Here is a 26,760-nt window from a genome sequence, read left to right as displayed (position 1 = left end):
CTCTCTGAGTCTGGGAAGTTAAACTCTAAAAGGGTTTCTTCTGGAATGGAATTTCATATTGTACTGCTCAAATATTAAACTTCAGTTGCGCTCACGGTATAACATAACAATAAATTCTCTTTCAGTTCCTTGGCAAGGAAGTGGTACATAGATCATTTCTGTCATAGAAACCCACCACAACAGTATTTAACTTAAAAAAGGGGCACTACGCAAAAATGTGGAGGCTAGTTAAATAGAAATTAAAAGGAACAATCAAGGGTGAAATGCCTGCAAACTGCATGGAGACTATTTAAAAACAAAGGCTCAAACTAAATGTATACTCCAAATTAAAAACAGTAAGAGGACTGAAAAAATGCTACCATGGCTAAACAACAGAGCAAAGAGGCTGCTAAAGCCAAAAAAAGCATCCTTTTAAAACTGGAAGTCAAATAGATGAATAAACTCTGGCAAATCAAAGTATAATTAGACAGGCTAAGAAAGAATTTGAAGAGCAACTAGCTAAAGACACAAAAACAGCAAAAATTGGTTTAAGTACATCAGAAGCTGGAAGACTGCCAAACATTCAGTGGGGCCACTGGATAGCAGAGATGCAAAAGTAGTATTCCACGCAGACAAAGCCATTGCAGAGAAGCTAAATGAATTCTCTATATTTGTCTTCACTGCAGAAGATGTGAGGGAGATCCCCACACCTGAACCTCAGATTGGTCACCTAAAAGAATGGAACTGGCCCAGATTAAGGTGTCAATAGAAGAGACTTTGGAACAAACAGATAAGTTAAACGGTAATAAGTCACTAGGCCCATATGGTCATCACCCAAGAGTTCTGAAGGAACACAAATATGAAATTTCACAACTGTGGTATCAAGTATCAGAGGGGTAGCCGTGTTTGTTGCTTTTTACAGATCCAGACTAAGTCCTGTGGCACCTTATAGACTAACAGATGTATTGGAGTATAAGCTTTCGTGGGTGAATACCCACTTAGTCAGTGGCGTCTGATAAAGTGGGTATTCACCCCCGAAAGCTCATTCTCCAATACATCTGTTAGTCTATAAGTTGCCACAGGACTCTGTTGCTTTTAACTGTGATATGTAACTTATTGCTTAAATCAGCCTCTGTACCAGATGACTATACGGTAGCTAAAGTAAAGCCAATTGGGTTTCACTCCGAGGCAAGTTGGTTAAAACTACAGTAAAGAACAGAATTGTCAGACATAGATAAACACAATATGTTAGGGAGGAATCAACACTGCTTTTGTAAAGAGAAATCATGCCTCACCAGTCTATTAGAATTCTTTGAGGGGAGAGGTCAACAAGCATGTCAATGAAGCTGATCCAGTGGTTATAATGTACTAGGACTTTGAGAAAGCCTTTGATAAGGGCCCTCACCAAAGGCTCTTAAGCGAAGTATGGAGTCATGGGACAAGAGGGAAGGTCCTCACATGAATCAGTAACTGGTTAAGAGAGACGAAACAAAGAGTAGGAATAAATGGGCAGCTTTCACAATGGAGAGAGGTAAATAGTGGGGTCCCTTAAGGATCTGTATTGAGACCTGTGCTGTTCAACATTCATAAATGAGCTGGAAAAAGAGGTGAACAGTGAGGAGGCAAAGTTTTGCAGAAGATACAAAATTACTCAAGATAGTTAAGCCCAAAGCTGACTGTGAAGAGTTTCAGGGGATCTCACAAAACTGGGTGACTGGACAACAAACTGGCAGATGAAACTGAATGTTGATAAGTGCAAAGTAATGCACATTGGAAAAAATGTCAACTACACATAGAAAATGAGGGGTTCTAAATTAGCTTTTACCACTCAAATAATCTGCTCAATTTGCAGCCGCAGCCAAAAAAGCTAATGAAGTTAGGAACTGCTAGGAAAGGGATAGATAATAAAACAGAAAATATCATAATTCCATTATATAAACCCATGGAACGTCCACACCTTGAATGTAGTTCTTGTCACTCCATCTCAAAAAAGATATATTAGAATTGGAAAAAGTAGAGAAGAGCAACAAAAATGACTACAGATATGGAACAACTTCCACATGGGGAGAGATTAAAAAGACTGGGAAAGTTCAGCTTGGAGAAAGACGACTAAGGTGAGATATGACAGAGGCCCATAAAATCATGAATGGTGTGGAGAAAAAGTGATATTTACTCCTTCACCGCAAGAACCAGTGGTCCCCCAATTATATTACTAGACAGCAGGTTTAAAACAACCTTAAGGATGTACAATACACAAAGACTGTCAACCTGTGGAACTCATACCCAGGGGAAGTTGTGAAGATCAAAAGTATAACTGGGTTAAAAAAAAGAACTAGATAAATTAGTGGAGGACAGGTCCATCAATTGTCATTAGCCAAGATATTCAGGAATGCAACCTCATGCTCCAAGTGTCCCTAAACCTCCAAGTGCCAGAAAGTAGGACTGGATGACAGGGGATAGATCCCTCAATAAATTGCCCTATTTTGTTCACTCCCTCTGAAGCATCTGGCAGTGGCCACTAACAGAAGACAAAATATTGGGCTAGATGGATCATTGGTTTGACCCAGTACGGCTATTCTTATGCCTATTTCCCAATTTTACTTCTTTTATCAGCAATAGTGACAAAAAGGGTTCTAATTAGATAACAGTAATCAAGTAGAACTGCATGTGATTGACGACTGAGAAAACACTATCTGTCCTCTGTAAAACAAAACAGATTGGCTATTTTCCCTGTAGAAGCTGGAGATTTATCAATAGACAAAAAGAAGCAAAAAAAGCCAATAGGTAACATGTAATTAAAGATTGGTCTATATATTTTACACTGACAAATCTAAAATGAGCAGTGGATGGTAAAAGCTTTTACTGGGGATAAGGTGATATTAGTCACGAATGAAAAAACAGAATAGTCATGAAAATAGAATTTAGAAAATTGTCACACGCAGAGACATTTCATAAACTGCAGGACTGATTAAAAACAAAATCCAATAACTCATGCAAAGAGTTTTCAGATGTATGACAGCAGACTAATTCCAACAACAGTGTTTTATTTGTTTTCTTGAAACATTTTCCTTTAATAGGCTGCAATGAATATTCCAACTGCATTTTTAGGTAACCAAAACCAAGGAAACATACCGAATGCCACTTAACCTGCAATTTTTGTATAGTTGGTAGAGCACAGATAAGAATCGACAGACTATCCATCTTAACATACAGATTTTTCCTTGATTTGTTTCCTTCTATCATCAGATTATTTAAAATCCAATAAAGAAATAAAATTTGTGACAATATCTGTCCTGTTTATTTGCTAGTATTCTTAAAATTTAAGTGGAAAGAGCTCATTTGTCATCTGTTACTGAAATGTATTTTGTTTATACGATCTCATTTGCAAATGAGACAGCATCTCTTATTATGACATCAAATTAAAGGAAACTGCGACATCTGATATTTTTGTGTATTAATGGATGAATTCTAACCTTAGCTAGTCATGCAGTTTCAATGAAACTGATAATTTATTACTGATGACAGAATTAGCAGTATTATCTAGGTTATAATTTTCCTATTTAGCTGACATCCATATTCAAACTCCTTAGAAACCCAACTTTATCTTTGTGATAAAACCGGTTCTACACAATGTCTCCGTCAGGACTAACATCAAATATGTGAAATACATCACAAGCCCTTTCAAAAAAAGTCTGGCAAAATTAATGACACAATGGACCTTCAGAAAGAAACAAGTGTGTGGAAACAGTTTCTGCAAACAAGCCATAGCTACCAACATGAACTTTTCTTTTTTTTCTTCCCACACCTCCCCACAGCTCTTGAGGAACTGGTCTGCAAATAAACTGGAGGTCTAGAAGCTTCCAGGACTGCAATAACCAGAGAATTGCACATGGAGGCAGGTTAGTACAAGTTACGTTGTATCGTGATTTGTAGTCTCAAAACTGATCCATGAGAGCAGGTTTCTCCTAGACCTTTCCTAACAAGACAAGAGGACAAACAAACAATGAAACATCCACCAAATCCTACCTTCTCTAACATATGTTGCATCAGTCTGTCTCACTGTGACGCAAAACTGTAAAATACACACAAACACACCCGCCCACCCCTGGACTTCTGGACGCTCACACTTCCACCGAGAAATGCTGGGAGTTTGTTTGAATAGCATGTGATAGGCTGGGGAATTACTTGTGAAGGGGAAAATGGTAAAGTATGAGTTTGTGGGAGCAGAAAATTCCTTAGAGGGGTCCAGAAGAACTACTTGAGGTAAGAAAGAGAAAAGTTGGGGTAGCCTGGGGGAAAGTAAGGGGAAAGCAAGCAGTGCTGGGAAAACTGACCTGGAAAACCGGTAATTGAGCGAGAAGTGGGTAAGGGATTTCTGACTGGGGTTGGAGAGCGCAGGGGTTGAAAACCTAGCAGGAGAGTAATCTGCAAAAATGTAAAATTGGAAGCATGCACACTTAAAATATACAATACTTATGTAACCCTAAGAATGTCTCAATATCAACCAGTAAAGGAGGTTACGAGAATATCCTGATCCTGGTATGTACATTATGCTTCACCAAAGAATATCATGTAAGGTCCTAAATGAAAGCCACGCTCACACTGTTCATTAATATCATTGTGATATGTACATACAGATACTTTTTACAAAGTAATGTATGTATACTGAAAATATGTTCCTGTCAAGGAAGAACTAGCAAACAGATTTTCTCTCAGACAAAGGAGGTTTATTCACCTGTCTGCGCGACATGTAACTTAAGCATTATAAGCCAACAATTTACATACAAAGCTAATACGGAGATGTGAAATCAACAGGATAACAAAACACACGTAAATAAGACACAGGAGAACAAACAATGCACTTTGGGGATATAAGTAGATGGCAAGGAAGACACCTGTTTATCCTCCACCTAGGAAGTAATCGGGCAATGAGATTACATTAACGAAAACAGGCTCTCAACCAGGCTTGGCTGAAAGTGCTGTGAAGGACATTTGAGGTGAGATAATTTGTCTTAGGCTAACCTTCTGTCTGAATAAGTTTTAACTTTAGTCTCTAGGAACCATGTAATGATTCTGTTCCATCTGTAACTCTCCTGTTACCACGATCCTTATTCACTCGCTCTTGAATCTTGATCTTTGATGATAAACTTATGATTATTTTCACTATAAACGTATCTCAGTGCAGTGGTATTATTTAAGGAGGTGATCCAGACCAGAATCATTTGAGCTGGTTTTGCATTGTTCCTTTGGAGAGAGCAGACCCGTTATTACCGTGAGTGTTCAGGGGATATGGGGCTGATTACTACAGGAGAATGTTTCCAAAGGACTCAGCAATGGGGTGTATTTATTATTCATCTACAAGGTAAAGGGAAGGCTAGTATATCCCGGAGTGCTTGGGTGCCTGACAGACTGGGAGCTGACACCAGTAAGTTATCTGACATGGTTCCATATGGGAAATTATTAGTTAAATTGGAAAAGATGAGGATCAATATGAAAATGATAAGCTGGATAAGGAACTGGTTAAAGAGGAGACTAAAACGGGCCATACTGAAAGGTGAACTGTCAGGCTGGAGGGAGGTAACCAGTGGAGTTCCTCAGGGATTGGTTTTGGGACCAATCTTTTTATTACTGACCTTGGCACCAAAAGTGAGAGTGTGCTAATAAAGTCTGCGGATGACACAAAGCAGGGAGGTATTGCTAATACAGAGAAGGACCGGGATATCATACAGGAAGATCTGGATGACCTTGTAAACTGAATAGTAATAGTAATAGGATGAAATTTAATAGTGAAAAGCGCAAGGTCATGCATTTAGGGATTAATAACAAGAATTTTTGTTATAAACTGGGGACTCATCTGTTAGAAGTAACAGAGGAGGAGAAGAACCTCGGAGTATTGGTTGATCACAGGATGACTATGAGCCTCCAATGTGGTATGGCCATGAAAAAAAGCTAATGTGGTCTTGGGATTCATCAGGTGAGGTACTTCTAAAAGAGATAAGGAGGTGTTAGTGCTGTTATACAAGGCACTGGTGAGACCTCATCTGGAATACTGTGTGCAGTTCTGGTCTCCCATGTTTAAGAAGGATGAATTCAAACTGGAACAGGTTCAGAGAAGGGCTACTAGGATGATCCGAGGAAAGGAGACTCAAAGAGCTTGGCTTGTTTAGCCTAACCAAAAGAAGGTTGAGGGGAGATATGATTGCTCTCTATAAATATATCAGAGGGATAAATACCAGGGAGGGAGAGAAATTATTTAAACTCAGTACCTATGTGGACACAAGAACAAATGGACATAAACCGCCCATCAGGAAGTTTAGACTTGAAATTAGACAAAGGTTTCTAACCATCAGAGCACTGAAGTTCTGGAACAGCCTTCCAAGGGGAGCAGTGGGGGCAAAAGACATATCTGGCTTTAAGACTAAGCTTGATAAGTTTATGTAGGGGATGGTATGATGGGATAGCCTAATTTTGGCAATTAATTGATCTTTGACTATTAGTGGTAAATATGCCCAATGGTCTGTGATGGGATGTTAGATGGGGTGGGATCTGAGTTACTACAGAGAATTCTTTCCTGGGTGTCTGGCAGGTGAGTCTTGCCCATGCGCTGAGGGTTTAGCTGATCACCATATTTGGGGTCAGGAAGGAATTTTCCTCCAGGGCAGATTGGCAGAGGCCCTGGAGGTTTTTCACCTTCCTCTACAGCGTGGGACACAGGTCCCTTGCTGGAGGATTCTCTGCACCTTGAAATCTTTAAACCATGATTTGAGGACTTCAGTGGCTCAGACGTAGGTTTGGGGTTTGTTGCGGGAGTGGGTGGGTGAGATTCTGCGGCCTGCATTGTGCAGGAGGTCAGACTACGTGATCGTATTGGTCCCTTTTGACCTTAAAACTCTGTGGCTCTCTGACACTCAGTTAAGCACCAGCAAGTCTCTCTTGTGCTGGAGGCAGAAGGGGAGGTACCTAGGAGACTCAGTCCTGAGCACTCCAAGAACCATCACAACTCTTCAGTGCCATTCTGTGGAGAGCAGGTTGGGGAATGCAGTGGCTCCAAGAGCAGTGCATGAGTGTGCTATGCAATTGTGCTGTTGTGTGTGTGGAAGGCAAGGTCAGGGTGGGTCAGTCAAGCTCTTGAATTTTCAGGAGCGTCAGTACAAAACACCAAGTTGCATAGCTTGCAAAATAGAAGTCCAATTCCTGTTTCAAGTTCCTGAAGCATACGTAGCAGCAAAACTAATAAAACAAACATTTCAAACAGGTAGTTTGGGGGTTGGCAGTGTCCCAGTCACGTTTCCCTCCAATATAGTATGAGTCAACTCACCTGAGTAAGCCCAGTAAGAATCCCCCGAGGCCTTACGCCGCCGTATTTGCACAGAACTACCATGTCTGTTTTCATGCAGCGAGCCAACGTACCCTTCAGTCAGAGCTGAGAAAAGAAACAAAAAACAGCAGCAATTAGGAAAACAACATTCACTCGCTAAAGATATTATTTGTTAAGCAGAGACAATGGGTTTGGTGCTGTTCAGGTGTAAAGAGTGTCTCTGTTTCATGAAGAGTTCACAATCTAAGGAGACGGCACAAGACAGGGCATCCTGGGAAACCCTCATGACTGAGTTACCTTCACAACAGGTTTTGTTGCTTCTTGAACGAAAACCTTTCATTGGTGGGGGGGGGAGCAGAATGGAAGAGGGTGCAAAGAGGAGAGAAGAAAATAATGAGATGTTCAGGCTGACAATGGTATTGGAGGAAAGGGGGCAAAGTGGGTACACTTTGGGGAAGCGACTCTTTTTGTTCTGTGTTTACACAGAACCTACCAAAATGGAGTCCTGGTGCATGACTGGGGCTCTTAGGCATTACAGTAACACAAATACATGATGACACAATTTCAGCCTGGACTCTGTGTACAGACTCGAGTCAGGCATAAGGTCTCTGAAGAGACAACAGTGGGTTACTGTGACACAGAGGCTCCTAGGCAAAGCATCCCCTGTTCTTTGCCAACAACTCTCACCTCAGATCTGACAAACTCACTACACCGAACACATCTTACACAACATTTATCCATAAAGAGTATCAACAGCTAACGTACACCAGCAGAGTCTAGCCCAGGACATTTAGACTGTCGATAGTCTTTTTATCTAGCCAGATGAAGGGTACGTGTGGACTTGCTTTACTATTCATACACAAAACAATAACTGCTATAGGGAAAACAGCGGGTAGCCAGATTCTTGAGAAACACACATACCAGAGTGCAGCACATTCTATAAACTTTCTGCTTTTGTAAATGTATTGTACTGGGTTCCACTACAGCAGAAACTACATTTAAAAATCCCAAACAGGTAGCCCTCCTATGGCACAGAAGTTCTCTCTCTATGAATGTGTGGAGCTCTTGGGCGAGGCTGAGATTCAATTGGCTGAAGTGTTGAAGGCCTGAGAACTTCACTGAGGGGAAGTCACACTTCAACAGCTCATGCCATCCAATCCAGCCTGGAGGACATTGACGCTGCCTTCCACTCAAGGAGAAGAGGCAGTAGTGTCAGGCAGCCACCTTATGTATAATCCCAAGACCACCACACAGCAAACACATCATTAAAAAGGAGCCACTAATCTGGTTTGCTTTCATAAAGTAAAGCACTTGAACGCACCAAACAAAACAAAAAGAGGGAACACTCACTACACTGTCACAGAGTACTTTCATGCTTTCTTCTTGTTACTGTTAACATCTGCTTCTTTCCTTTAAAGCAACACTCAGCTTTCACAGGAAGGCAAGTTTATACATGCAGATTTTGTGTATTGCTTCTGTACATGTGACAATCAAATCTGAGCTGCATGAGTTGACAAATGTCAGAAAAGTAGTCTGAAGAACTCCGCTCTTCCACAATACGCCGCACCTGCATACCTATGTCTTATTATATATGCACAGAAGACAAAAAATAAAACCTTCTTTTAAATCCAAAGATTTAGGCAGTATTAGAAGAAAAGCCAAGCATAGTCTGACTCAACAGCAATTTAAGTCTGACAGTTCTCAGTTCAGTTAATTAGTACTTTCCTGATTAAATAATTAATTCCAACAGTTTACAGAAGTTAAGTGTCCAAAAGGTTACTGTTTGTAGTAGCCGTACCACAAGTGGTATACGCCCGTCACTTCTCAAGCCAGGCACAGCAAGGCTGGGCTTGTAACAACCCTTCATGGAACAGCCAGTATTGGCAGTTCAGTTCAATTCTTCCCACTGAAATAATACTTCAGCACCAGCAGGTTGGTACTAAGGTACCTTGGAGCTTGTTACATTTCAGTAACATGCGCATTAAGCTGCCCCATCTACAAAGCAGTGCAAAGGGCTTCACTCTATGGCAGCGCCAATTGATTTCTGCAGCACAATCATGTAAAATTTTGTGGCAAACCGGAAGTTCTGTAGCAGTGTTAATGGCAGAAAAGAATTTAAAAAAAAAATTACAGTAGGGTTTGCCCCAGCCCACGTGAACAATCTTGACAGATTGTGTTATTTAATCAGAACCTCTGGTTTTGAGTATTTATCCTGACATTTCAGGCACCTGCCAAATTCCTGGCTCACTTGCAGGATCCAATCGTGAAAACTTGAACTTAAATAAAAAAATCAGGGCCATGCTGCAGGATTCAGGTTCAATATGCCATATCCCTTCCTCCTGTCTGCTGGGAGAGAGTCTACTTCCTCTCCTCCTCGCTGCTGACAGGAGGGCAGGGGATTTCAATGTGAAAGAGGAGTATCTGGAGTCAGAAGAGGGACATGGAACGCCACAGGAAGAGATGTGAAAAAGCATGCGGGACAGCAGGAGGCAGCAGCAGTCAGGGGAACAGGAAAAGAACATGGTATTTCAGACCTTCCTGCAGTTCTGACTGTGTCCTGGGACATGTGCACTTTAACTAGTTATCTAGTGCCCCACAAGGGGGAGTTAGACAGTCATCACTTCATTGAGCATGCAGATATAGAATAATTGTAGACAGTAGACAAAGATGGCAGCCAATTTTCCAGAAATATCTGGATTTCTTCACCCAGAAGAAGGATGCTAGATAGCCACTTCCACCAGAGATAAAGTTTTGCTACTAATTCCACAGCCACCAGGCCTTGGGTAGGCCTACCGGCAAAACAGGAAAGAGACAGGGTCTAAACCATTTAGGGATTCTAAAGGGAAACACTCGAGTCAGCACACAACATTTAAAATCAAATTGTAGAACTCTTTGAACTTTTAGCTTAAGCAGTCAAAGAATGGCTGCATGGCAATTCTGCGGTCTGGCTATGAATCATGCTATTGATTTTCAGTATCGTCTCTGCAGAAAATTAAATTATGTTAATCTAGGCCTTTACAAATCTCTTTCTTTAATGTGAAATTGAATATTTGCTTAAGTCAGCATCTTATTTATGCAATTAAAAACTTGACATCCATATGAAAATATGCAGTTTTAGTCTTCTACATAGGTTTATAATTATAATTAGTGTCTATCTATATTTTTAATAGGTGAGCAGCCACGTTATGCAACTGTATAATTCCACTGAAAAGTTCTGGCAACATAAGTCAAGAAGGTAGCTCAAGTGTTTGTTCACGGAACTGCAGGATGGAATTTGATTGTGTTACATCACTAAATATATTTGGTATGATACAAAACTATAACAATACTCTTGAAATACAATGTGCTAAACATCTCATGTCTACTGAGTGGCAACTCAATAGTTATGTAAATACCACTCTACTATGGTCTTTGGGACTTTTCAGATGATTGACACAATTAAGTGCAAGATATAAAGCCACACAAATGGAGGAGTTCTGAGAGAAGGAAAGTTGGTCTTGATGTTAAGGTGTTGTAAGAACTCAGAAAATCTGAGTTCAATCCCTGAGTCTGCTTCACACTTCCTATGGGTATGACTATACTGAAATAAAAACCAAGGTAATGCATCTCAAGGTATGTCTACTCTGCAATTAAAAAACAGTGGCTGTGACTCAGGCTCATGGGGCTCGGACTAAGGGGCTGTTTAACTGTGGGGTAGACTTTGTGCTTCAGCTGGAGCTCAGGTTCTAGGACCTGCGAGGTGGGAAGGTCCCAGAACTCCGGCTGCATCCTGAGCCCAAATGTCTGCACCACAATTAAACAGCCCCTTAGCTTGAGTTATCTGGCACAGGCCAGCAGCAGATTTTTAACTGCAGTGTAGACATACCCTCAGAGCCCAGGTCAACTGACTTCGGCTTGCAGGGCTCATGTGATAGGCTGAAAATAGCACTTTAAGCATTCCCACTTGGGCTCTGAAAGCCAGCAAAGGGGATGGGTCTCAGAACCTCAGCAGGAACATCTACACTGCTAATTTTTAGCCCCATAGCATACACCCAACTCAGTTGGCCCAGGATCTGAGACTCATTGCTGCAGATCTTCTCTTGCAGTGTAGATTTGCAAGTCATTAATCTCACTATGCCTCCAGTCTCCAAGTGTAAAATGGAGTTAGTAATCCTCCCTTACCTCTCAGAGATGGTTGAGGATATATTCATTAATGTTTGTGAGGCACTCGCATATCATGGTTATGTGAGTTATTTCAGCACCTATACAGATAGATGGTCCGGTCAAATGGATGGAGATTAGCTCGTGTGTATCCAAGAACAGGAAAACAATAAGTAAATGTTAATGGAGCTAAGTTATTAACATTAATCATTACAGTTATCCATTATTCCTTTACAGGTGGGAGATGGGGAAACCACGAGCTCTGAGGTTCAAATCAGTTCAGCAACAGAGAGCTGCAAACTTGTTTCTCATCATACTCAGGGTATGGCTACACTTACAGTTGTACAGCGCTGGGAGTTACAGCTGTCTTCGTACAGCTGTGTAGGGAAAGCGCTGCAGTGTGGCCACATTTGCAGCATTTGCAGGGCTGTTGGGAGTGGTGCATTGTGGGCAGATATCCCAGCGTTCAAGTGGCTGCAACATGCTTTTCAAAAGAGGCGGGTGAGGGGGAACGTGGGGGAGAGAGACAGAATGGATTTTTGGATCTGTCAGCTCCCTGCCTTGCAAGTTCTAAGGATTGAAACATACACATCACCAACCTGCAATCAATTTAAAAGTTTCGAGCCCTTCCCCCACCCCTCATTCACTAAATGCAAATTATGCACTTCTAAATAGCCTTCAGACCACATAAGCAGCTGCTCAACACGGACTCCCCCTCCCCTTCTGCCGTGTGACTTCTCTCTTCAAGCAAACAGCTGTGAACCTTCCAAAGCAATTCCCCTGCCTGCTTCTGCTCCCTAGCTCCAGCGAACAGGAGCTGTGTTTGTTTTTTAGATAAGCAGCTCGGGGGAGCTCGGAGTTCAGCCATTCTTCCGGTTTGTTGTGAGCAGGCATTCTGGGATACCTCCTAATACCCTGGAGGCCAATAACAGCACTTTTGTTGGCCACACTTGATGAGCAGCGCTGCATCACCAGCGCTGCAATCGTTACACCCCAAGCAGACTAGGTGTACAGCCAGCGCTGCAGCCAGGGAGTTGCAGCGCTGGATGTGCCTTGCAGGTGTGGACAGTTACTAAGTTGCAGCGCTTTAAACTCACCACCAGCGCTGCAACTTTCCAGTGTAGCCAAGCCCTCAGTAAGAACCAGATCCTGCAAAGCAGCCAGGAGTCAGAGGTCAATACAAAGAGGACTAGGGAAGCAAGGCAGCTTGGGAGTGGTTGAGGTTGCAGGAGGGTGCACAGGATGGTCAGATAGAAAAGAACACCACCCCAGTTGCCCTGGGAAGAAAGCCACAAGAGGAAAAAAGGAAGGAAGTGGGGGGACCAATGTATCCAGAAGGGCAGAGAGATTGTGAAACAAGGAGAGACACAGCAAGTGTCCAACCACAAAGGGTGCTGGGTACATACACCAAGCCAATGCTGAAGGTAGAGATGCACACCTTTATGCACACCAGCATATGTGATCTGAGAATCGTAAATACATATTTAAAATACACTGGGCCCAATTTGGCTCTCAGGTGCACCAATGTAAAATTAAACCCAGAGTAACTCCACGGATTTCTGCTGTACTATCGATACCTATCAGCCGGAACAACAGCTGCTGTCAATGGATTTGCACTGGCTCCTATCGTAACTACTTGCTGTAAGAAGGTAAAGATCCCCACAGATATCATGGTGAAATCTCTTATCTCTAATTCCCCTTAAATTTTAATCAGCTCGAAATCTCACATCCTACACAATCTAAAGTGAATCAATCCGTGTCGCACTTCTACAGCCAACAAAGCAATTAAATTTTGTGCTATTTATTTAATATTCTGATCAGCTTTCCATTTGTTCTCTCAGTATATTCAGTTTTCAATAAAATGGATTTGATAAGTATCCTCTAAGGCACAATAAGATAATTCCTTCCTCAATACTTTAGTGATATTCAGGGTTCACATGAAAATACAGAATTTAACCCCTATCTACTTGTATATAAACCTATTATAATATTTGGAGAGAGACTATGCTCTAGGCATTAGTGCTCAAATGATATCAAACAGTCACCTGTGTAAGGAAAAAAAACAAATCCCTTTAAGGTTGATATTTCATAACTAATGATTTCATCATTCATACATTATGTTAGATTAACACACACTACATTCTGGGCCAAACACTGATCATTTTAGGCCTTGTTGGCATTAGAAGAGGTGCACTGCTATGACTAAATCAATTTGAAATTGTTCTGATTAAACTGGTACAAACCCCTAATGCAGACACACCTAAACCAGTTCATCTTAATTCAGTATTTTACCCACACAAGCTGATTTAAGCAAGCACTAAATCGGTTAAGTGTGTCTACATTAGGGACTTGCACTGGTTTAACTAAATAAGTTTAGTTAAACCATTGCTACTTTTGTAATGTAGATAAGCCCTTCAAGACTAATCCTGAGAGTTAGACTATTAAGAACTTGGCCCTCCATTATTATGTGAAGTCTTAAAGAGCACAGAGAAAAATCTCATTAGTGTTTTAGCCATAAAGGGACTTTGTTATTCAGACTGTTAGTAATTAGCCCTGTGTTTAATTCAGGCTGCAGAAAGAGTTGTGGGGTTGGGTTTGGGGTGTTTTGTATGTGTGTACCAAAAAGGTATTTTATTGAAATCTACATCATTTTTCGGCTAGAGAGAGATTTACAAATTTTAGAAGGTAAAAGAGCATGCACAAGACCTATCTCTTCGTGTGGACTATGGCTAAGACCTGTGAGCCAAGACAATTAACTAGCTGTAAAACAAGCCTCATTATAAAAACCAGCATCTTAGATTAGATGCACTGGCTTTATTTGCAATCACAATCAGATACTACTAGAGAGACAGTTAAGATGTAGACTTTTCCACATGTTCAACTGCAAAAGTGTTTACTATTCCAGATGATGTCTTAAAATAAACACTGAATGATAGGCAAGAGAGGAAGGGAAAAAAATAAAGAGAACAACTGATAGAAAACAGATTTATAATGGTTAACAGTATATTTGTGCAATTAAAATAAAAAATGATTCAATCCATCTCTCTAGTCCCTCTCACAGGAAACTGCCTAAACAGAACTAGGCCATTTGCCTCAAATATTTTATCAGACTCTGACAGCAAATAAATCTACAAAACATTTCAGGCGCAGCTAGTCCATTTTAATACTGTATTGCTTTTAAATATATTTCTCAACCACAGAGCACCATGTTTTGTCCAGATGATTTTATATCTTGCCAAAAAAGGATGAAAGTCAAACGACATATGGTGGTCAGACAGTACCAACAAATTATATTCCAAGAAAGACTTCTTCCTTTGATTATACTACAGTGACTTTCCTCTGATTCCCAGATAAAAGACTAAATCTATTCTCCAATGGATGAATGGGTAATTTTCATGGATGGCTCCCATTAGTGAACAATGGGAGTTATGCTCATAAATCTCTTATGACTCAATAGGAAAAGAGGCACCCCTTCAGCTGAGGATCTGCTGAGTGACACAGACACTACCACTCATATGAGAGAGTCACCCTGCAGAATATAATCTACAGATCTGTTCATGTAAATGGCATGGGACCTTTAGGTCTATTCATTCTTTCTGCTGCTTATGTACCTGATATATGATGTGGTTGCAGCGCAGTGGCTGAGAACAAGAACAAACGCAGAGCACAGCAGGCCTTACAGGAACTAACCGGCAGATTGCAATTTGAAGATGAAAAATAGTTCAGGGAACACAGTGTCACATTGTGGGGAAATAAATTAACCAGTGGAATTAAAACTCCCTGTACCAAGCAAGAGGAATGCAGCAGCAGCTGCTAGGAGCATTAACCCTTTGCAACGCGGTGAGTTTGAAGCCACTGATTTCACTCTAATGCATTTTCCATTATTCCATGGTATCAGGAAAACACAACTCCCACAAGCATCAGGGCTGCTGTAAATAAACCATTGAAAATCTATTTTCACAGAACAAAAGCAGGCGTATTGTGACAGGATGTAGAGCTCTTTGAGGATTGACAGGGAAGTCCCCCACTGCAGGGCACTGAGACTCTCAACTTTATGCAAAAGGATAGGCTCCACTTACCTGTGAGTAGGGTCTCGGGGTGTGTAAGGGCAGCTAGTCACTGCTAGGGACAGTAGATGAGCTCCCATGGAATTGGGAAGAATGAATACAAATCCCTATGATCATCGCCAGGTTTTATGGACCCCTCTCCAAGCCTGTCTGGGTCTGAGGCAAGGCAGCCCAGCCTCATTAGCGAGTCAGCCAGGCAGCCTCAAGTTATACTAATGACCCCATTAAGGGAACTGAAAAAAAGGGAGCCTGGGGAGGTCAGGGAGAGAGAGAGGCTGCCAGTTTTGTCCAGGGAGGCTGCTGCATGATTTCAAAGAGTTTGGTTTTGTATTATGCAGTTTACAACTCAGTTGGCATCAGCTGTGCGAGATGCAGCATTGCTGGTAATTTTGGGCCACTGATCCAAATCAGATAATTGGAATCGCCTGCAGAACTAGCATTAGACATAAGCAAAGCTGGCCAGATACCTAGCAATGCCAAACAATTCATTTTCACCCTTTTTTCAATGACAAAAAATAAATCAACTGGCTGCATAGGGAGCCCCCCAGCCACCCTCCCCACTGGGACCTGGCTTCTGCCCGTGGACCTGCTTAGACCATCACTAGTCACCAGAAGCTACAGACAAAGCCAAAATCCTAAGGAGAGCTTTGTTTTACCCAAATCCAGAGCAAACATCCCTCCCACCATGCTGTTACCTGCCCCTTCCCCCCATGTATTCAACACACTATCTTCAGGCCAAGCATGTCTAATAGAACTAGGTATTTTGGGTGTGTCAAACAGATAGCTAAGGGTTACGGTCTCTTTCACCTGTAAAGGGTTAACAAACAGTGACCTGCAACACCTGACCAGAGGACCAATCAGGAGACAAGATACTTTCAAATCTCAGTGGAGGGATGCCTTTGTTTGTTTTTTGGGGTTTTGCTTTGTTCTCTCTGGGCTTTGAGAGTGACCACACGTACCTACAGGCTCTCTAATCTTCTATTCCAATTTTGTAAGTATAAAGGTAAAAAGGCAGTATAGTCGTCTTATTTGTTTTCCTTTATTTGCAATTGTATTTGGCTAGAAGTATTTTAAATTGTATTTCTATTGGAGGAGGTTGTTTCTCCAGTTTCTTAAGCTGACAGACCCTGTAACTTTTTACCATCTAAATTGCAGAGATAGACCTTTTACTTTTTTCTTTCTTTTTATTAAAAGTTTTGCTTTTAAGACCTGTCTGATTTTTTCCCCTTGTTGAGGCTCAAGGGAATTGAGTCTGTACTTAACAGGGAGGGAGGGGAGAAGGGGGAATCCCTTTGTTTTAGATTAACGGAGCTTGAATCTGGATTGCCTCTGGGTGAAGGGAAAAGAGGAGGGGGGAAGGTATCATTCCTCTCTGTGTGGTGATTCAAGGAGTTGAATCAGGGTGATCTCCTAGTGTAACCAGGGCGGGAAAGAGCTGGGAGGAAGAAAAGAGGGGGAAGGGAAATGGTTTATTCCCCTTTGTTGTGAGACTCGAGGAATTTGGGTCTTGGGGTCCACAGGGAAGGTTTTGGGGGAGACCAGAGTCTATCATGCGCTCTACTCTAAGTCCTGATTGGTGGCAGCATTACAGGATCGAAGCTGGTAATTAAGCTTAGGGAATTCATGCTAGTACCCATATTTTGGACGCTAAGGTCCAGAATTGGGAAAGATACTATGACAGGGTGCCTAAACTGAGACACCTTAAAGAGGTCTAATTTTCAGAGGGAAAATGCTTAGGCCATCATGAAAATCAGGCCCCTTTAAGAAATCTCAGGTTGGGCACATACACAAAAATGGAAGTACTGGAAATCACAAGTAACTCTGAAAATTCTTGGCCTGTATGTTCAACACAGGTGGGTTGGTTTTTTGTTTTTTTTTTAAATGTTTGTTAACTGTCAACTTTCATTGTCTGTGCTTCCCAAGAGGGGTAATCCCAACGGCTGCACAACTCCTCCCTCTACCAGATCTCATAGTGAAGTCATCAGACCATATCACTGACATCAGTTGTGATGCTCGCAACTGCCCAACGTACACACAAAAGTTGGACTTCAAAACAGGGCTAATAGGCAGAAGGTTTTAGACAAGCATAAGGAAGTACTTCACAATGAAAAAAGATAAAAAGACTGGGATTGTTCAGCTTCGAAAAGAGACAACTAAGGGGGATATGATAGAGGTCTATAAAATCACAAATGCTAGGGAGAAAGTCAATAAGGAAGTGTTATTTATCCCTTCACACAACATAAGAACCAGGGATCAGCCAATGAAATTAACAGGCAGCAGGTTTAAAAAAAACCAAAAAACCCAAAAAAAACCACACACCCAAAGGAAGCACTTCTTCACACAACGCACAGTCAACCTGTGGAACTCATTGCCAGGGGATGTTGTGAAGGCCAGAAGAATAACTGGGTTCAAAAAAGAATTAGACAAGTTCATGGAGGATAGGGCCAACAATGGCTATTGGCCAAGATGGTCAGGGATGCAACCCCTGCCCAGGGTGTCCCTAAACCTCTGACTGCCAGAAGATGGGACTGGGGATGGCTCACTTGATAAATTGCCCTGTTCTGGTCATTCTCTCTGAAGCATCTGGCACCAGTCACTGTCAGAAGACAGGATAGTGGACTACTGGCCATACTAAGTCAGACCATTCTCATGTTCTTATGTCAAGAGAGCAAGCTAACACAGAAGGGAAGCTGACCCTTTCCCTCCCTCTCTCCTTCAGTACAGACAAAGTCAGTGCTGGGTTAATGGAGAAGAGAGATAAAGTAAACTAATGACTGCAGAAGGCGATCATTTTATTTCCATTCTTGTTCCACCATGAGCAAAGCGTTTGACAAACACACCCAAGTAAGAGAACTCTAAGCTCAGGCTGGAAGCGTGGGCTCTAAGCTTATCTGACCCTGCAGTAATACGGGGCCGTAGCCCATATGGCTGTAGGATCAGCCCCTGAACAGCAATGCAAGGGGCCTCAATGGAGTCTTTTGTGCTTCACTTCCTTGCTTTCAGAATACCACAGAATCATACTGATTCCCACTTCACTAATCCACAAACCTCATATTTGCCACCACCCTAGCCCCCAAACTACACGGCAGTTTAACCCCTCGTCAGCAAAATTTCCCAGCTAAGCACAGTCAGTCTTGTATTACTAAACTTTCATTCCATTTGCAAAAAACTTACCAGAGAACAGTGGGGGGCAACTTGCGGACCGTCAGGGTCATCCGCTGGCCGGCTGCGAGAGTTTGTTTACATTGACCATCCGGAGGCACAGCTGCCAGCAGCTCCCATTGGCCGAGAACGGCGAACCGCAGCCACTGGGAGCTGTGGCCAGCCATTCCTGCAGACCATTAATGTAAACAAACTGTCTCACGGCCCGCCAGTGGGTTACCCTGACAGGCCGCATGTGGCCCGCGGGCCAAAGCTTGTCCACCACTGCTATAGGGTGCTATGTACCAAGAAGTATCCAAACTAAATACAGGCTACATCAGCCAAAAGAAATTAAGAAATATTTGTTCACCTGGACTCCACTCCTGCAAAATGCACACATGCTCACCTTTACGTAAGACAGTCACATTTACTCATCTAATCAGTCCCATTGAAGTCATGTGTATTACTCATATGAGTAAAGCTCAGCATGTGTGTAAGGATCAGGGCCTTAATTACTAATACACAATGGGTGACGTTCTGATCCCACTGAAGTCAATGACAAAAGTCTCCTTGGCTTCAATAGGTTCAAGATTTGACCCACAATTTGTTAATGCTCAAAGTTGTCTACATGGCGTGGTGATGCCCATCAGAGTGGAATAAGCTGTGGAGTGCTCTAACTGCCCCACCCAGACCTTGATGATGCGTGCTCAAAAGGTTCCGATGGTGCTTTGATGTAGTTTCATCTGAAACAGTACACATTGAGATGCACCTCTTAGAGCTCACTATCAGGGTCTATGTGGGGCAGTTAGAGGGTCACATTTTAGATCACATTATACCACTTTGCCATACCATACAGACCAGCCCAAAGAGACTCCTAGCCATTACGGTTGGATTACTACTGTAATTTTAGGGACTCCTCTAATACAGCCTCCCCTCTTCCTTCCTTCCCCAATATTAATATTTACAAGTTATTATTTAAGCCATGTGAGAATGTGAGATGTAAGAGACCCACCAGGTCAGTGAATCTATACTCTTGCAAAGAAAGTCCAAAGTTCTCTTGCTGGAGGAAGATATCCAACACAAAGCAGATCCCACACTGAATCTTTGCCAAGGTCCATATATCTCCCTCTGACCTATCAAGTTGCACAGTTTTACACTGAAGCCAGGTCACTCCATGAACGAGCAGGACAGCACTTCCTCAGCAATTCACACAGAGGCTGATACTCTTCTCATTCACATTGTAAATTAGGAGTGGCTCCATTTAAGTCAATGGACCCATCTTGGTGTGAAACTGATATGAGATCAGCAACAGGCCGGTGATTGGGATTTTACCAGGTTCATGTCACGTTACAGGGTTTACATACCTGGCCAATTTTACAATTAATTTAATTGTGCGAATGAAGTAAAACCACATTAATCTCTCTCTAGTTAGGTTCACTCTGGTTTCCAGGCACTAACACTGGAGCTGCAAACTCCAAAGGGGAACGGTTATGACCGAGAATAAAAATGTTCTAATAATATATTTTATAGGCTATTTCTCTTGTAATTTGCAGTCAGGTCTCAAGGTCAACAAGGTACAAAATGCTCTAAGGGAACAAATTAAAGGCTAAGAAAAGCTTTTTAAAAAAAGTTTAGAGTTGATAGGGACTAGTGTTTCTATGCCTAAAAAGTTAGCTAATGGTGTTGATGTTTCATATAGTGATGGCATCTTAATCCTTTTATGCTGGCAGTACATAGCACATACAGATGTTGCCAGCAATGGACTTCACCTGGAAAAACCAATTCCATCTTTATTTAAAACACATGCAAACATCAAAACAACAGAAAACTGAGTTAAAGGCAAACGTTTGTGCTGATTGACCCTACTAACCAGGCTTGGGGTAGAGGAGCATTTGCAATATTATCCCACCTTTTCAGAATTCTCTCCCTTTTCAACCAGTCTTCCAGACAAATCATCTTGTTCTTTCTGGGGAAAAGACAACCAGTGGCTGACACCAGTTAGGAAGAAACTTCCCCTTGGGCAGATTATTCCATAATTCTCCACCATCTGGTTTTTTGTACCTTCCTCTGCAACAGCTGAAATGTGACAAGATACTGGAGGAGCAATTCCCCAATTCGAACTCACTGCAGTGCCATGCACCCCTCACAGGCTGATTAATAGGGATGTTCAGAATACATCTAAGCTTTGCTGTTCACTGTTAGGGTACGTCTACATTACCCACCGGATCGGTGGGTAGTGATCGATCTGTCAGGGATCAATGTATCACGTCTCAACTCCGGAACTCCACCAAGGCGAGAGGCGGAAGCGGAGTCGACAGGGGCACGGTGGACATCGATCCCATGCCGCAAGGACACAAAGTAAGTCAATCTAAGTCGATCTAAGATACGTTGACTTCAGCGATGCTATTCTCGTAGCTGAAGTTGCGCATCTAAGGCCTTGTCTACACTACGCGTTTAAACCGAATTTAGTAGCGTTAAACCGATTTAATCCTGCACCCGTCCATGTAACGAGGCCCTTTATATCGATATAAAGGGCTCTTTAAATCAGTTTCTGTACTCCTCCTCGACAAGAGGTGGAGCACTGAAATCAGTATTGCCATGTTGGATTAGGGTTAGTGTGGCCGCAAATCGACAGTATTGGCCTCTGGACGGTATCTCACCGTGCACCATTGTGACCGCTCTGAAAAGCGATCTGAACTCGGAGCTCTGATCAGCGTGGAGCTCTGATCAGCACGGGTGGCGATGCAGTCCCAAATCCAAAAAGAGCTCCAGCATGGACCATACTGGAGATACTGGATCTGATCACTGTATGGGGAGACAAATCTATTCTATCAGAGCTCCCTTACAGAAGACGAAATGACAAAGCATTTGAAAAAATCTCCAGGCTATGATACAGAGTCCACAGCACAGTGCTGTGTGACAAGCATAACGGAGAGCCAAAGAATCAAATGGACGCTCACGGAGGGAGGGAGAGAGAGGGTACTGAGGACTCCAGCTATCCCACAGTCCCCGAAAAGCATTTGAGCTCCCAATGCCTGAAGGATCAAAAACATTTTCCTGGGTGTTTCAGGGTATACGCCATCAATTTACACCCTTCCCCCCCAAAAAAAAGAAAAGGGAAAAAACGTTTCTCGTGTTTTTTCAGTGTCACCCTATGTCTACTGCATGCTGCTGGTAGACAGGGTGCTGCAGCGCTGAACACCAGCATCCCCTTCCCGCTGGCAGACAGTACAATATGACTGCTATCCATCGTCATCATCAGCCCGTGAGTGCTCCTGGCTGGCCTCGGTGAGGTCGTCCGGGGGCGCCTGGGTAAAAATGGGACTGACTCCCGGTCATTCCCAGCAGATGGTACAGAACGGCTGGTAACCGTCTTCATCATAGCAACTGGAGGCTGAGCTCCATAAACCCCCCACCCCCTTCATGTCTAAAGAAAAGATTCTGTACTGCCTGGACTATCACAGCAGCTGGAGGATTCCTCCCCCTCATTTTATCTCACTAAAAACTCAGTGTTTCTTATTCCTGTATTCTTTATTACTTCATCACACAAATGGGGGGACACTGCCACAGTAGCCCAGGAGGGTTGGGGGAGGAGGGAAGCAATGGGTGGGGTTGTTGCAGGGGCACCCCCTAGAATAGCATGCAGCTCATCATTTCTGCGGGATCTCTGGGGCTCTGACAGGAAGCGGCTGTGCTCTCTGGTTCTCTAGTACACTTGCCCCATATTCTAGGCAGGACTGACTCTATTTTTAGACAAAACATAAAGAAGAGAATGACCCGGGGAGTCACTCCCATTTCTGTCCATGCGCTCCCGGCCGACCTCAGCGAAAGTCGGCCAGGAGCACCCATGACAGCAGCAGACGGTACAGAATGACTGATAACCGTCATCTCATCGCCAATTTACAATGGCATGGCAGATGGTGCAATAGGGACGGTAACCATCTCTGCTACCTTGCAAAGGCAAATGAATGCTGCTGTGTAGCACTGCAGTACTGCCTCTGTCAGCGGCATCCAGTACACATATGGTGACAGTGACAAAAGGCAAAACGTGCTCCATGGTTGCCATGCTATGGCGTCTGCCAGGGCAATCCAGGGAAAAAGGGTGCGAAATGTCTGCCGTTGCTTTCATGGAGGAAGGATTGAGTGATGACATTTACCCAGAATCACCCGCAACACTGTTTTTGCACTGGGATCTCAACCAGAATTCCAATGGGCGGGGGAGACTGCGGGAACTATGGGATAGCTACGGAATAGCTACCCACAGTGCAACGCTCCGGAAATCGACGCTAGCCTCGGACCATGGATGCACACCGCCGAATTAATGTGCTTAGTGTGGCCGTGTGCACTCGACTTTATACAATCTGTTTTACAAAACCGGTTTATGTAAAATTGGAATAATCCTGTAGTGTAGACATACCTTTAGATCAATATCTCCTCCCCCCCCCCACCCAGTGTAGACCAGGCCTTAATGTTGTATTTAGGGGAAGGGTCAGTTCTGGCAATCTAGCAGCAGCAGGGCATGATGTCACATGGGGGAAGCAGGGTTCAAAAGTAACAGTTCATTTATTGCATTCTCCAGGAACATATGACTAACTCCAAGAACATGACACTCCTCAGGGGCGTGAATAGGTAGGGAGTTTCCTTGCTCTGCAGCAGTCTAACTACCTCAGGAACCAAGCAGAGCCAGGGCTGGCTAGAAGATTATTCTGCCTACAGCGAGGCCATTGGCAGAAGGGGGCAGAAAAAGTAGAAATGGGGCTCAGAGGAATCAAATGGACAAGAACAGTGTTAGTTACAATAACGACTTTGTAACCAAGTAGAAACAGTCTGAAAACGAAAGGCGGTATCAAGTGGGTCCCTGCACTGTTCTTTCCCCTCCATTCACATAACAGTCTGGAAGCCAACGTTAACTCCACATTCATTAAATCTGTGGGTGATGCCAAGCCAGGCAGAATAGTAGACACTAGAGAGGATACATCAAAAACAAAGTGATCTGGCAAGCTCAGACAGCTGGGCAGATGTAAGTGAGATGACCTCCTATAGATAAATGTACAGTAATGCCCTGGGGAGAAATAATCATCTGTGTAGCTATAAAGTGGAATACTGCTGTTTCAAAAGCAGCAACAACAAAGGACTGGGGGCTAGGGTGGATAACGAATTGGAATAGAATTCCTGCTGCGACGCCATTGCCAAAAGACCAACGCCAACTGCCATCCTGTGGTGCATGCATAAGGCGCTGGAGGTAATAATGCTGCTTTAGGCAGACTTCACAGAGACTGTCATTGCAATGCTGAATGCAGTTCGAAGCCGCTTCTTTGAAAATGGGAGCTTAACAAGTTTAGAAAAGTTTAAAGGATAAAACACTTTGCACTTATCCAGCACATACCACCTCTTGCTAAAGGATCCTAAAGCCCTTGGCAAACATTTATTAACAAGGATGAGTATTACTATCCACATTGCTTATATGGGGGAAACAGGCACAAAGAGGAACCCAAGGTCAATACAGAGTATCAGTGGCAGACGCAGGAACTGGAGTCATAAATCATCTTGACTCCAAGCTCTGTATTCTAATCACCAGACCATGTGGCCTTTCTAAGTCAGAGGGGCAGCTGAAAACAGGGATATAGGAAAGTATCTATTAGATGAACAGTTTGTCAATTGTATCTGAGTCTGTATTAAAAAGTAATTTAATACAAGCCAATACCTTTAACACTAGCATCTTGAACTAAGTGACTGGCAGCTGCAACCTGGCAAGGCAGGACACGGTGATGAAGAAAGATATGGGCAGGAAGGTTGCTAAGGCATATACAGAGCGAAGGAGAAAGAAGGGATGGGGGAAACAGGCAACACAGGGATCCTTTCAGTTGGCGTGGGGCCTGCGTTATAGCTAGGAATCGCTTGTAACGTAAGCTTGTTGTGGAAGTGGGGTTTGTGCCAGGGGAGAAGGAAGTTAGCACACACAGGAGCTTGGGACTGGCACATGTTTCAATCACGATGTGAATCAGCTTTCGGGCGGTACCTAAAAAGATCGTGCTGTCTGAAGGACACTTGGCAGGGAGTTGTGGAATTCCACATACTTGCAGGCAGGATCTACCCCATAAAATGGCTCCTTCCCAGCAAGCACGTACCCAGCTCCCAGAGAGACTAATGGCTGTATGGTCATGGAGACCAAACTGCTTTCTCTTCCCAAGCAATGGTCTCCCCAGAAGCAGCAATTTGAGGCACATTAGCAGTGAAGAGTTCATTCCTGCTGCCTGTGCTTTAACTAGTGAGTAGAGGGCTTTCTGTTTCCAGGGCTATTAATCTGACAATCACTATGGAGTATCTAATTCATTTGGGAAAAAAATATGTTAAAAAAAGAACTCTGCCCATGTAACACCACCACATTTAATGTGCAAGTCACATTGATCCGAAGAACATACTTACTTTCTTAAGCCTCTGTTCACTGGTAAATAGTCAGGGCCCTCTGTGTTGCATAACCCCACAAAAGCACTGGTGGATCTAGCTTTTTGCACACTGGAAACCTTTCCACCAGGAACTCTGCCAACTTTCAGAAAGCAAGACTGACGACTGCAGGTTTCTCTGGTCAAGAGCAGATTGGGTGAGATTTAACTATAAGACTTCGCACTGTAGCCACGCTTGATTTAGGAGGCCTCCATGGGTACTGAGGACCATTTGGGAAGTTTAGTTACTCAAAAAAGAGAAAACCCAACTTCCCCTTAAGATGTGCGTTGCTGTGCCTCGCTGGCAAACACTCACATAGCTACTGCGAGCATGTGACTGCTAGGGGCTAAGTGTTCCTACATACTGTGTTATATGAGTTGTTACTTATCCACAGCAGGGGGAGTTAAGGGCACTGCCAACCTTAACTTGGAAGTTCCTTGCTTTTGTGGGTTTCACAGTTGCTGTTTTTGTATTCCATACGTCTGTTCATGGTAAGCTGTAACAATATTTCTTCCTCTTGTGCATCTGGTGTCAGTGTTAAAAATAGCTTACTCCTTCCATACAATGCCACAAAGGAATCTTGTAGGGAATATCCAACAATCTAAGTTGGCCAAAAAGCAGCTATTACCTTAATACTACCTCAGTTATTCAATTTTACTACAACCAACTTTAAAAAGCTATTATAATTTTAAGTAAATCATTTTCTTTAAATAAAACCCCAATGCATTAAGAAGTGACAGCATGTCAGGGATTGTTTTTTAAGAGCTCTATTCATATTCGTCTTAACTTTCTACAGATGCAGCACTTGCTGCAGTGAAGCAGAATTTTTAAACAAGAACATTGTGCAGACTACCAAATGCTCTTTTTCCTTGAAGTAGTTTAGGAGCATTAAATAAGTTGTTACTTTTTTTTTTATTTGCCCGACATTCTGCATATTATATTGTGGGCTTTTATTAGATTAGCTTTGACCATATGAGTAATTTGATTTTAAACGGTAAAAAAATCATAGTATACTACAGTAAAATATCATCCCACCAAGTGATAGATTTTAAAGCTACAGGAAAATGTTTTGTGCTGTACATCCCTAAACATATGCATGAAATAATAGCATGCTAAGTAACCAACATGCTGAGTGCTGCACAAGGCATGCACAGACGGTCTCTGCCCCAATGGAGTATTCATCTTATTATACTACAACTCTGAAGGGATACTACTCAGTGAGCTAGGCATCAGGTTTGAAGTCAATTTAACTAGCTTTGCTAGCGCTGTGAATTCAGCTCCCAGCAAGGATGGCTCAACCCCTCATTCTTCTGCGATGGACACTACAGCTGGTCTAAGAATTTAAAACAAAACAAAACAAAAAAAACCAACCAAAAAAAGAATTTTTTCATAAAGTATTTCACAAAACATTTCCCCACTTTTCAGCCAGTTCTGCCTGATGTGTGCATCATTTGGGGAAAACCTGAAAAAAAAAAAAGACAATTATTATTTGTTTGTATTGTATTGTCAAGACGAGGACCCATTGTGCTGATCACTATACAAAGGAACTCCATCTAATTAGCTTAACAAAGAGAAGATTGCAAGGTGACATGATTACAGTCTATGGGAACTTAGAGGAGGAACAAATATTTAACAAAGGGCTCTTCAGTCAAGCAGGGAAAGGTCTAACAT

At 42.7% G+C, this 26,760-nt stretch overlaps 1 protein-coding gene across 2 annotated transcripts in view; it reads right to left on the bottom strand.

The window, feature by feature from the left end:
• PTPRG (protein tyrosine phosphatase receptor type G) overlaps positions 1-26,760 on the bottom strand; it is a 597,139-nt gene that overhangs the window by 459,243 nt on the left and 111,136 nt on the right. For both annotated transcript variants that reach the window (XM_050957273.1, XM_050957274.1), the window contains exon 2: positions 7,298-7,402. In XM_050957273.1, the coding sequence (XP_050813230.1) occupies positions 7,298-7,402 (105 nt within the window). The remainder of the gene's footprint in view (positions 1-7,297; positions 7,403-26,760) is intronic.

The sequence above is a fragment of the Gopherus flavomarginatus genome, chromosome 6 (assembly GCF_025201925.1).
Source record: "Gopherus flavomarginatus isolate rGopFla2 chromosome 6, rGopFla2.mat.asm, whole genome shotgun sequence".
Taxonomy (NCBI): Eukaryota; Metazoa; Chordata; order Testudines; family Testudinidae; genus Gopherus; species Gopherus flavomarginatus.
Note: the sequence above shows the minus strand (reverse complement) of the source record. Positions and strands in the feature narration are given on the sequence as shown.